General features: G+C 52.7%; 1 protein-coding gene across 2 annotated transcripts in view; it reads left to right on the top strand.

Moving 5' to 3' along the window:
- SLAMF8 (SLAM family member 8) overlaps positions 1–2437 on the top strand; it is a 7762-nt gene extending 5325 nt beyond the window's left edge. For both annotated transcript variants that reach the window (XM_077759986.1, XM_077759985.1), the window contains 3 exons: positions 1010–1313; positions 1400–1512; positions 2376–2437. In XM_077759986.1, the coding sequence (XP_077616112.1) occupies positions 1010–1313; positions 1400–1512; positions 2376–2437 (479 nt within the window). The remainder of the gene's footprint in view (positions 1–1009; positions 1314–1399; positions 1513–2375) is intronic.
- The last annotated feature ends 10691 nt before the right edge of the window (positions 2438–13128 follow it).

The raw sequence follows: 13128 nt of genomic DNA, 5'->3' as shown, positions 1-13128 counted from the left end.
AATACCCCCCCCCCTCCCCGCAACACACACACACACACACACACACACACACACACACACACGGTAATCTTTGTTTATACTATTAGTGTGCCCAGCAAATCTTTCTTTTTCCATCTCACAAATCCCACCAGATTGAGCTGGCATTAATGAGGTTTTACTCTGCTTGACTTTGGAATGCTGTCAGAGACTGAGTGCTCCTGTTGTCACTAGAATGCTCTCCCGCTGGCCCCCATTGCCACAGAGACCCAGGATTTACTCATCAAGCTATACAGGAAAAGGGAGCCACCGCCTAGGATGCCAAGACCCCAGTTTGTTCAGTGGTCCAGGCGGCTACACACCTAGACAGCTAGGGTTATGAAGACAACAAAACAGTACTCCCCACCCCCCGCTCCCTGCACCCTTGTAATTATTTTCTTAATTACTCAATCACTTGTCAGTACCTGTCTTCTTCACCAAAATATAAGCTCTAATAGTCCAGGATTGTGTTTGTTTTCTTGCCTGACTTAATACATGCCTATCATCTCTCTGGTTGATATATCATGAAGAAAGCGCTATGACAAGGGACATAGACTTCTTGGAGGGGTCAGAGCCTGGAATATGAGGGAAGGCTTCCTAATCAGAGCAGGAAGCAATGTGTCCAAGCTGGGTTTTGAAGTATTGGTAGGAGTTTTCTAGGAGGAAGAGAGGAGAAAGGCACGGGAGCACAGGAGAGCCACGTGTGAGCAGGAGCGGTGTGGAAGATTATGCCGTGCTGGGGAGGACTGGAAATTCATTAGGGTCAGTGAGTAAGATTGGCAGGAGGCTCCGACCAGAGAGGCTGGCATTGACTATTTCAGGAAGGGTCTTGAACACCAGACTAAGGAAGTCAGCTTCTGTCCTGCGGACAAGAGTGGCCTGCAGAGGCGACCTCTAGCCCTGCATGGATCCCAGAGCAGGCACTGTGTGCCCTTCCTGGCATGCCCTGCCCAGCATCACTGTAACCCATGCCCGCTCTCCTGTTCTTGCCTAGATGCAGTGCACAGGCCCGTGGTACAAGTGTTCATCGCTGTATCAGGGGGTGCTCAGCCCCCCAAGACCTGTCAGGTGTTCCTGTCCTGCTGGGCCCCCAATGTCAGTGACATAACCTATAGCTGGCGACGGGAGGGGGCCACTGACTTTGGTATTGAGCCAAGTGGCCTCTTCACGGATGGACGGGTGCTGAAGGTTTCACTGGGGCCAGGAGACAAGAGCGTGGCCTATTCCTGCATCGTCTCCAACCCTGTCAGCTGGGACTTGGCCACCGTCACCCCTTGGGAGAGCTGCCATCATGAGGCAGGTATGCCAAGGGCCAGGGGTCAGTGGTTCAGGGGTTGTGAAGCATCAAGCCCCTCTCTGACGCTGCCCCCCCAACCCCGTGTCTGGCCCCAGGAAAGTCCTCCTACAAAGATATGCTGCTGGTGGTGGTGCCCGTGTCCCTGCTCCTGACCCTGGCTGGTCTCCTCTCTGCCTGGCACCCCTGCTACTCAGGTAGGAGTCCTGCAGATGCCAGATGGGTTTGGAAGAGGAGGATCTACTGGGAAGGAGGGCAAGGCTGGACCTCCTCCAGGAGACCAGGCTTCAGATGGTCTGTCTTCCTTACCTTTGTCACATCAGGTCCTGACTCTCATCGTATACCCTGGTCTCTGATCTCATTGATCAGTGTGAAGTTTCTTTTGCAATTCTTCAAAAGAACTCTTCCCCTGCACACCTCTCACACCTCTTCAAGCCTTTGTACCAGCCATCCCCCCTGTCTGGAAACACTTTCCGTGGTTTCCCACCCAATCCCCCTTCTTCATGTGACTATCTCCTCCAAAATCTCTAAGGTGCACCTGCTCCAGGAAGCCTTCCTGACCTGCTCCGGACATGGTTGGTGTTCTTCCTTTAATCTGCACTGCTCACCCAGCGTTCACTGCACTTACTCTGCCACAGAGTTCTCAGCCCCTTAAAGGCCAAGGCTCACTTACCAGCTGGCATCTAGCAATGGTTCCTGGAACAGCGCTCGCGTGGATAAAGTTTTGTTGAGTGCAAGTCTAAGTGAACACCAACCCCGTCTTGCCCACCATTCCTAGGAAATGCTCCCTGAGAAAAGTACCTCTCTGGATAGGAGCTCATAAGTCCTCCTTCTCCAGGAGAAGAGAAAGGGAGAAACTCAGAGGTGGGGCTGGGGTCTGAGCCATCCCTCCAGCTCAGCCCCTGCCTCAACCCCAAGAAGTCCTGCCCCTGACACAAACACCCCCATTAACCTGGGCTCCGTGGGGATGTCTACCCCCAGGCTGTCTGGAGTGGCTTCGGGCCAAGCCAAGATTCCAAACTAAGAGTCCAACGTCAGAGGGTAAACTTTCTGATCTCTTTGCCAGGAAAAAAGCAGGACATCTGTGCCAACAGAGGGGCTCCAGAGACAGAGAACCCGCTTGTATAGGTCCTGCAATGGAGGAAGATACAAACTGTTGCCTGGACCATCAGGAAGCGCATGATGCTCTGGGACATCGCTGGTGTCTGACACGACCATGGTCCTCCTTCCTCTGGTGGCGCTCCTGTCCCCGCTCCAGGAGCAGCCCGGGAAGCTCTGGCACTGGGAACCACCACACAGAAAACACTGGCACAACCTTCCACATCCCCTCCCCCCGCCCTGCTCCTTGCACATCCTGGCTCTGCTCAGGGCAAGATCACAGAGCATCCCCTCCTTCACCCTTGTCTATTTCTAGATCTTATGATAAGGCCTTGGTCATCAGGGAACATCAGGGTCTCAAACTACAGGGGCAGGGCTGGGGCCAGAGCTGGAAATGGGTGATCAGAGTTTTTCTGTTAGTTCAAATGTCTCATACCTTTTAGAGTCTGGGACCCAGATTGGATGCAACTCTTTGGTGCCAATTAGTTAATACTTGCATCGGTCCACTAGAGCCCCCGTAACAAGGTACCACAGAATTGCGGGCTTAAAGAATGGAAATTCGCTTTGTCAGAGTCTTGGAGGCTAAAAGCACAAGATCAAGGTGTAGCAGCTTTGGTTTCTTCTGAGGCCTCTCTTCTTGGCCTGCAGATGTCTTCCTTCGATCTGTGTCCTTCCGTGGCCTTTCCTCGACGTGTGCATGCATTCCTGGTGTCTCTCCTTTTTTGATAAGGACACCAGTCTTAATGGATTAGGGCCCATCCCAATGACCTCATTTAATTTTAATTATCTCTTTGAAGCCCTATTTGCAAATACAGTCATATTGTGAGATGTTGGGGGTTAGGACTTCAACAAATGGATTTTGATGAGATCTATTCAGTCCACATCAATAGTTCATCAACAGCGATGGGGGGGTGGTGAGTGCCCTGGACAATCAATGTCCCTGTGGATCCTGGGGAATGTCCAGTGTCTTGTGGAGGGGAGATGCTCTGTAGGGATAATAGGGAGGAAGGAGGCCTTGAGGAAACGGGCAAGTTTTGAAGTATTTTCCCAGGGAAACTTCAATCACTCACTAGGTCAGTCCTGGGCAAGGATCTCCCGTCTTTCCCCCAGTTTTGGGACAGTTGTTTTACCTTCAACGAATGGTCAGCACAACTCTCTAGAGTCCATCCCCACTCCTCCATTCAACTTGTTCTGGAATTTCCCTGCCTGCTGGGTCTGCTCAGTGGTCCCAGCTGGTCACCGGGCTTCACCCAGTCCTTTCCTGCTCCCGCTTGTCTCCCCTCGCCTCCCTTCCCCATCCACTTATATGGTGCCCATGGCCCCCCAACCTGGAAGCTTGTGTCGTTCCCACCTGCCACTTAGAGGCATTCCCCGTGGTCACTGGTTTCTCCTGCAAAAGTGGCCTCTGTCCCTAAAAATGATGTGAAAGAGAAACCCCAGGATCTAGCAAGAAGCCATGGGGGTTGTGTGGGGAAAACACACACACAAACACACACACACACACACACACACCCTGTACCCCCCACCTTTCTTCCCTTCATCCCCAGAGCCCCACCTCAGATCGGAACAATTCTGGATGGGGGGAGGGACCCACATGTCTCCCTTCATGAGTTAACTCTTAGTGACCTCATTTAACGGTGGCTCCGTGATGCGGTGCACCAGGGCCTTTTTAACCAGATTCATGCTGCTCAAATAAATTGATGTTCCTGTTCCCCATGATACACTTGTCAACCAGTGGATCAATTAGCCCTCCGCCAAAAAACTCAAAGTACTTCCGAGACAACAATGTGCTAACGAGCACCGGGGCTGTCACACAGGACAGACATCGACTGAAGGTTCAGCAAGTGCTGGGTATGGTCTGAGGGACTGGAGAATCAGAAGCGAACAAAGCCCTTCCTTCATGGAGTTTATAGTCTAGAAATAAAAATAAGCAAGGAGGTGTGTGTCCTAGGTCGGTGGGGTCTAGTAAGAAGATAAAACAGTGGGGCTCCTGGTGGCTCAGTAGGTTAGCCGTCTGACACTTGATTTCGTGGTTCAAGTCATGATCTTGCTGTTAGTGGGTTTGAGCTCTGAGATGGACTCTGCTCTGGCAGCAAAGAGCCTACTTGGGATTCATTCTCTCTCTCTCTCTCTCTCTCTCTGCCACACACTCTCTCTCTTTCTCTCTCTCAAAATAAATAAACTTTTAATAAAAGAAGATAAAGCAGAGTAAAAGGCTAGAGAACAGGGTGCTGGGAGGAAGGACCCATCTCAGATGGGCTAGTGGAGGACAAGTGGGGTCTGTGGGCAAAGAATAACCCAGAGACAGAAGGTACAAAGAAAGGCTTTGAAGTGGAGGCGTGGTTAGTGTTTTCGAAGAAGAGAGTGGAGGCCAGGTGGCTGAGTGGAAACGGAGGCGGTAGTGGGGGAGAGGAGAAGGGGAGGGTTGGAGTGATGGCCTGGGGCCCCCGGCATGTGGGACCCTGTGATCTTCGGAACACACACCCCGGGTTAAGGTAGCCAAGAGCGCCTCCACCTGTCTGGGTGTCAGATTCCTCCCACAACAACCATTACACCATTATTTCAGGTAGGCTCTGTTTTTGCTTGTCTTTGTTTTCATTCCATTTTCCTTGAGCAAAGCCTTTGTACTGTCCTTCTATGCAAAGCACAGGAGCAAGAACAGCCAGGGAATAGGGGTCCCGTGACATGATGCCAGACAGAATGGAGAGGGGTGCGTGGCAAAAGAGAAGTGTGACAGAGACATGGCTTTTTGCATCAGTGGGAAGAGGAACACCCAATTCCTCATTCTAAAATTTTTTGCAGGCTGCCTGTGGCTCAGTCAGTTAAGTGTCTGACTCTTGAATTTGGCTCAGGTCATGATCTCACGGTTGGTGAGTTTGAGCCCCGCGACTGGCGCTGCACTGACAGCTCAGAGCCTACTTGGGATTCTCTCTCTCCCTGTCTCTTTGCCCCTCTACCATTTGCTGTCTCTCAAAATAAATAAACTTAATTAAAATAATTACAAACCGCATCTCTGGTAAAGCTTCTTTCCATGTTTGTTAAGAAAGAGCAGTAGCACCTGTTCCATTAAGACTTGGTCAGTTACTGGTCTTCTGGGCAAGCACCATCTCCTTCCAGATTTGACTCCATGGCCCCCTGCAACTTATCTGCATGCAGCGTGAAGGAGGGCCTCCAGAGCTGCACAGCGTGGATGGGGGTGCCCAGGTGGCTCAGCCAGTTAAGCTCCCAACTTCCGCTCAGGTCACGATCTCACGGTTCATGAGTTGGAACCCTGCATCAGGCTCTGTGCTGACAGCTCGGAGTGTGGAGCCTGCTTTGGATTCTGTGTCTCCCTCTCTCTCTGTCCCTCCCCTGCTTGTGCTCTCTCTCTCTCCCTCTCTCTCTCTCTCAAAAATAAGTAAACAGTAAAAAAATAAATAAATAAAAACAAAAAAGGTGACACAGAATAACCATCTCAACCATCCCCAGATCCAGGAATGTTTCAGTGAGCGCCTCCCCTCGGGTTGTGCGCTGGAGGTCCCGTCTGGTGGGGGCGCAGGCTGAGCACATGGGTAAGGAATAGAGATACTCCCTCTGCACAACTAGCCAGTCCTGGGAGCTGCACTTCCGGGGAGCCATTGGAAAACTCGAGTGTCAAGAAGAGAATGACCCAAATCGCAGGAATTGTAGAAACTTTATCATACGAAAAATGATGAAGCAAACTGGTCATACTGAGCGCAGAACAGAAGACTCAGAGTGTCCTCAAGTGCTCGAAGGGCTCTCCCGTAGGCAGGTTGTGCAGCTCAGGCCCCTGGACCATGTCCCTGAGAGGCAGATGGTGACTCACACGAGTAATAGGATCTCGAAGCTGGAAGGAAACTTTGTGGTTTCTCAGTTCAGGTTCTTCATTTCTCAGGTGGAAAACTGAGGCCCAAAGAGATGGCTACTCCCTGGAATGACATAACTGGTCAGTGACAGAGTCAGAATTAGCTTGAGGTTATCTAATCAGCCCGTCCCCTCCTCTGCACCACACGGCCAGGGAGAAGCTCCCTGCCAAATGGAGAGCCCAATATGAAGTGGGCTGTTTCAGCGATGGTGCCGATGCAGAACCCACCGCACATCAGTATGATAGACTAGAGGCCGTGCATGTCGGGTGGGAGGTCGCATCAGAGCAGGAATGACAGATACGCGGCACCTACCGCCGCCCTGCGGGACCGTGTCGGGCATGGATAATTACTATGACACACTGGTCCCACTAAGTCCGCAGGCAACACAACGCTCAAGTGACTCGGGCCAATTAACACAAGTTGGGAGCGAAGACAAAACCTGTTAGGCCTCCCTGCCCTACACAAGCTTCTTCCCACATCACAGAAGATTTATGAAGTCAGGGAAGAATGAGTAGATGGTGAAGTGAAGGAAGCTGATGAAAAGATTTAGCTTGTGTGTCAGAAACACGCCAGCTTCCCGCAAACCAGACTTCTCCCAGTCTCCAGCCTCCTTCCTCCATCCTTCTTTCAACGTGTTGCTCGGGGAATGTACCAGAAGTGAAAAGAAGGGGGCATCGATGGAAAGTAGTAATGGTATTGGCAGGAAAGCACAAAACGACAGGAAATCAGTCAAATAAGTCAATATGATGATTTGGCCATTTAATAAATCATGTTCTTGGGGCGCCTGGGTGGCTCAGTCGTTTAAGCGTCCGACTTCAGCTCGGGTCACGATCTCGCGGTTCTCGGGTCTGTGCTGACAGCTCAGAGCCTGGAGCTTGTTTCGGATCCTGTGTCTCCCTCTGTCTCTGCCCCTCCCCCACTTGTACTTTGTCTCTTTCTCTCAAAAATAAATAAATATTTTAAAAATTTTTAAATAAATCAATCATGTTCTTTAGGGTATCTAACAATAATGTGAAAACCTGGCATCAGAGTTCTGTGGAGCCAAAGAACAGAAACCATCTCTGGTTTTAACTAAAGCAAAAGGAATTTTCTAGAAAGCCCTAGGTAACTCAGTGTCTTAGTTCAGGCTGCTATAGAAGAAATACCAGGGTCTAGGCGTCTTAGAAACAACAGAAATTTATTTCTCATGGTTCTAGAGGCTGGGAAGTCCAAGATCAAGGTGCTGGCTGATTCAGTGTCCCATGAGAGCCCGCCTCCTGGCTCACGGATGGATGGCCATCTTCCCACCATGACCTCACATGGCGGAAGGGGTGAGGGAGCTCTTTGGGGTCCCTTTATAAAGGCACAAATTCCCTTCACAGGAGCTCAGTCCTCAGGTCTCTTCTGAAAGCTCTCACCTCCGAATATCACCACATTGGGAATTCGATTTCAGCACATGAATTGGGGGTGGGGGGGGACACAAACATTCAGTCTATAGCACTCAGAGAACCAAAGAAAACACTGACAAACCAGGCCTCAGAAAGGTCAAAGCCAGGTGGCCTCGGGGACATAGGCATCGGCATAGCATCCTTGGGGCCACCATCAAATAAATCTGCTCTGTTTCTGTTCCTGAATGGCTCACTGAAGACTGAAATTCCCATCAACAAAACCAAGCTTGGTCGGCCCAGCTGGGTCAAGGATCCTCCCTCTGGGGAATGGAAGAGAGTCACAGGACATCTTGTCAGAAGGGGTATCAGTTTAACGAAATAAAGGACAAGGAAAAATTTGAACTGGGATCAGTAGGAAAGGCAACACGGCTGTCTGTCCCTCCAGAACGCACCGACTGCTCACCTGCTGGCCCCCTCTTGCACCAGCACCAGCCGGGATGCAGAGGAGGCCGAAGAGAGGCATCGCGATCCCTGCCCTCCAGGAGCACGCAGACCGGCGGGGACCTGGTGGGGAAGCAACGTGTCAACATTCGATGCCCCTGAGTAAACCATAATGCAGCCCCCAGTGTGTGCACAAAGGCATCTATCTCCTGGCTCCTGAGACCTCGGTCCCCAAGGAGGGCAGTCAGGTCCCCAAAGAAAGTGATGAAAAGGACAGAGTCTCTGGCTGGGAGTGGAGCTTCCATCGGGAGGAATTATGCACAGGGGTTTCCTGGGGCAGGTCTTCCCAGAGAGCACCCCAGGACCGGCAGGCTGTCCTGAGGGTCCCCTCCCTCCAGGGGACAGCAGTCAGGAGGAGATGGAGAGCTCTCACTTATGACTCACCCGAGAGGGACCAGCTAGAGCCTCAGCCAAGTCCGGGCAGCGGTCGCTGGAGAGTTTGGTCTCCTGGGGTTGTGTCCAGCAAGGACAGTACAGTAGGAGGTCTGTCTGTCCGCTCCCTGTGCCGCGATCACTGATAGCATCACCCTTCTGCGAGCTTGCTGTGACGCTCTTGCACAGGCAAGGATCCATCCACCCAGAGCTCCCCCTTACTCTTCTAGAACACACTCCAGGAATCCAGGATCCTGGAGTTCCCTGTCCACATGGGAATCTGGGCCTCGTACAAACCATTTCCTGCATTTGCCCTCCCAAAGATGGGCCGAAGTTCCTGAATGTGCACCCCTACATCCTAGAGTAGCCGAGAAGCAGCTCTGAGGGTCAGTGCGGAGCTCGGACACGGGGCCAGGGCGCCTCACAGGTGGGCAAACCCTTCACAGCACTGGACGGAGTTGTAGGTGAGAGGAGGAGAGGGTCTGCCCCCAGTCCCGGGGGCCAGTTCTTCCTAGGAAACGAAGCTCGGCTATGCAACCCCAAGAAGCCAAGATTTCTGAATCCAGATCTGGCTTCTGGATCATTTTGAAGGTGTATTTGTCAAAGTAGGATGAAGGCAGGGTGTCTTTTATGTAACGAAGTGTTAGCTTGAGTTAGCATTGCAAGTGTCAAGGGCTTGCCTGACTACGGACACTTCCCCCCGTGAATTTATGCCTATCTTGATTCCCACCCACCTCTTGAACCTGAGACCTCCCCCCATGACATGCCCCACAGGCTGTCACTGCAGCTCCAGAAGAACAGAGGAGAGGGGCCTGGATCTGACCGGACGATGGCCCCTGGTTTCCTGGAGGACTGAGCAGGCTGTCCCCAGCAGTCACCATGCAGCACATCTGTAATGAGCTGGTAGCACCTGGGGAACAGAGCTGTGAGCCAGACAGCTGGGGCCCCGCACCCAGGAAGCTTGCAGTCTAGTCTAGAAACAGACACACAATAAACAAATACACACAACCTTTAATTAAAACTGTTAGGCTCTTTGCAACTACGTGGATGGAACTACAGTGTATTACGCTCATCAAACTTAGTCTGAGAAAGGCAAATGTCATATGACTTCACTCATATGTGGAATTTAAGATACAAAACAGATGAACCTAAGGGAAGGGAAGCAAAAATAATATAAAAACAGGGAAGGAGACAAAACATAAAAGACTCTTAAAAACAGAGAACTGAGGGTTGCTGGAGGGGTTGCGGGGGGGGTGGGCTAAATGGGCAAGGGGCAGGAAGGAGGACACTTGTTGGGATGAGCACTGGGTGTTATATATAAGGGATGAATCACTGGATTCTACTCCTGAAATCATTATTGCACGATATGCTAACTAACCTGGATGCAAATTAAAATTAATTAATTAAATTTAAAAAAACCAACAACTGTGTTAAGCTCTAGGGAGAAGAGCTGAACACTGAGCAGGAATAGGAAGGGAGCCATGTCAGGCTGGGTCATGTCGACTCAAAGGGTGTCTCGGGGGAGGAGCCCACCCTGAGACCCGCAGGGACGGCCACATGGGGAGGTCTGCCATGCTGGGGAATGAGCCATCTGAAAGCCCTTCTGGAAAGATCCAGGCTTATGGGAGTGTCTGCAGGAAGGTGCCTGTGGCCGGGAAGTGATGAGCAAGGTGCACTCTGGGATGCGGGAATGGCAGAGGCCAGCTCGTTCGGGGTCTGGTAGGACACGGTAAGATTTGAAATTTAATTCTAATGTGAAAGGAGGCCACTGAGGAGTTTTAAGAAGGGAAGTAATGTAAGCAGACTTGCATGTCTACAAGCTCGCTCTGGGGACCTGGCGGGAGTAGAGGGCCCAGGAGAGCCAGCAGGTGAGCTGTGGCGGTGAGGCCAGCTAGACGGGGACCCCACAGGGGCCAGCGTGGCTGCGGGGAGGGGTTGGGGAAGACACCGGGGCATCTGACCTTTTAACCAGGAGGATGCGGGTACCATTTACCAAACTGAGCACACAGAAGGAAGAGTATGTTTTAGGGTGAAGTCAAGAGTTAGTTGGCCCTTAATTTTCAGGGAATGGGGCTTTAAAAGAAACAAAATATTTGGAGGATGAACAATGTGTCAAATTGAATTATATGAAAATGACCATTTGTAGAAATTTTTTAAAAAGGTGAAATATATTGGGGCGCCTGGGTGGCTTAGTCGGTTAAGCGTCCGACTTTCGCTTAGGTCATGATCTCGCGGTTCGTGGGTTCAAGCCCCGCGTCGGGCTCTGTGCTGACTGCCAGCTCAGAGCCTGGAGCCTGTTTCAGAGTCTGTGACTCCGTCTCTCTCTGACCTTCCCCTGCTCACGCTGTCTCTCTCTCTCTCTCCTAGAAATAAAAAAAAAATAAAAATAAAAAAAATTAAAAAAAATAAAAAGGTGAAATATAGGTAATTTCATACAGTGCAAGCTAATAATTTAAATGCGAATGATTTGAGGAAGAAAAGCCATCCCTTCTGCTTGGCTCCACCTCCACCTGGGAGCAGCTGGTTCATGCCTGGAGCCCAGTAGGTGTTTCCATTCCAGATCCTTCAACATGAACCTGAGGCCGGAGGGGCTGCAAGGGCCTCAGGCCAGAGAGCCTCCCACCGCACCCTCAGCCTCAACTATACAGGCCCTCCCTGCCCTGGTCAGCTTCTCTGCCCGGCCCGAATCCCACCAACCCAGCCCCAGAAAGCCTTGAACCCTGGGGTCTGATGCTAATAATGGTGGGCAGTGCTGGGGCTGTCCTTGACCCCAACACCCGCCGAATGCAGCCCACCTCATGCCCACTGCTGCTGCATCCTGAGTCCCAGCTGCGTTGTCTACTTAGAGCCCCCAGTGCTACTCAGGGGAGTCTTTCCAAGCAAAGGGACAGTGTCATGGGCAGGAACTTCAGAGGAGTGATGGTCAGACACTGAAACTCCCGCACAGGTGAGTGGTACTAGCCAGGTCAAGGCCATGGGGTGGAGAGGACATCAAGAGGAGCTGCCTCGGGGTCAGGCTGGCTGATGTGCCTTGGTGGATGGTAGGGAGGCTCCAGCCATCTGAGATGGAGGCCAGCACCTGCCTGCACGGGGCCCTCAGCCACGGAGCTGGAGCTGGGCTGAAGCAGATATTTGGCTACCCACTCACTCTGGGCTGCAAATGTCCCGTATTCCCCTGAAGGGTCAATGAGTGGCCTAGGGGAGGGGAAGGGAGCGCAGGGAGCCAGGGGTAGCATGAGTCAGGGCCTTGGGGCAGGGGTGTTCTCGGGCGGACAGGGGAGGGTACTGGTGGTCTGCTTCGGCCACCGCTGACCCTGGTGAACATCCTACCCCCCGCCCCCCCGGGCACAGCCTCCTGTGAGGTTGCCCTACCACCTAGTTTGAAAGACACACAAACATCCCATCACCGGTTTGCCTCTTTGCCTCAAGGACCAGCATAGCCTCAGTGCTGCCGTGAGATCAGGGCCTCCTTCCTGGTCCCCTACACCACGGAGAAGAGGAGGGCTCCGGTCCTGCCTGGGGCAGGGGGCAAGGGGCAGGGCAAGGCAGAGAACAAGCTGGAGTCCCCGAGGGATCAGGCCTCACTGCACATTTTCAGCAGAAGGAATGAGGGCCCTCAGCCTACAGGACGGAGGAGGGAACACAGCGTTCCCGAGGGAATCACAGCCATTGGCTGCGGGCGGTGCCCAGGTGGGGGTGCCATCTTTATCCATCATATTAATCCTAAGGAAGGTCAGCCCAGGGAGAGAGTCTGAGCTCTCAGAGGGAGTAGATATCGAGAAAGGAGGTGATCCCGCCTGGCCCTCAGTGGAAGCCCAGTGTGACGGAGAGAGGGGGGTGGCCGGACACTCCGGGACGCTCAGAGATGGCAAAGTAGACAACCTTTCCCTTCACCGGGAGCAGGTGGAGCCTGGGGTAATGAACCAGATATAGTCAGTCTGCCTCTGAAATCTGATGCAGGCTGAGAGAGAGAGAGAGCGAGAGAGAAAGAGTTTGAGGGGAGGTGGCGAGAGAGGTGGGAGGAAGAGGGAAGGAGGGAGAGAGAAAAAGAAAGGAAGAGAGAGAGGGGAAGGAAAGAGGAGGAGAGGGGGAGGAGAGGGGGGAGGGGAAGAGAGGAGAGGGGTGAAGGGGAGTAGGAGGGAGGGGAGGAGAGGAGAGGGGGAGGGGAGAGGGAGGAAGGAAGCATGAAGTGTGGCAGGCAATGGGGCTGAGACCAGTTGGGGGCTGGGGCTGGAGGCAGGATGATGAGTTTGCTGAGCCAAGGAGCACGTTCAGGCAGGTCGACAGGGAGGGGCCTCAGGCTTCAAGCAGCGTCCAAATGGGAGAGGGGGAGGGGCACAGACCGGGGGGGTGTCCGCAGAGACTAACAGGCAGAGACAGGCAGGAAGTGGGACCTGTCCTGAGCCAAAGGAGCTCATTCCAAGACTGAACCGAGTCTCCCAAAAATGTTTAAGAAACTCTCTGTGGTCCCTGCTGGGAGGGTCGCCCCTCAGCTTTGGGAGAGCGGGGTGGGGACCTCCCGGGAAGGGCTGTCGAGGTCCGGGCTCCAAGGGGGTGCCCCGCTGGACACTGTGCCCAGAAGGCAGCAGATGTAGGCCTGAGCGCTAGCAGCTGA

Source organism: Crocuta crocuta, unplaced genomic scaffold, assembly GCF_008692635.1.
Source record: "Crocuta crocuta isolate KB4526 unplaced genomic scaffold, BGI_CrCroc_1.0 scaffold133, whole genome shotgun sequence".
In the NCBI taxonomy this organism is placed as follows: Eukaryota; Metazoa; Chordata; class Mammalia; order Carnivora; family Hyaenidae; genus Crocuta; species Crocuta crocuta.
The sequence above is the reverse complement of the archived record's forward strand: the minus strand, read 5'-3'. Positions and strand labels throughout refer to the sequence as shown.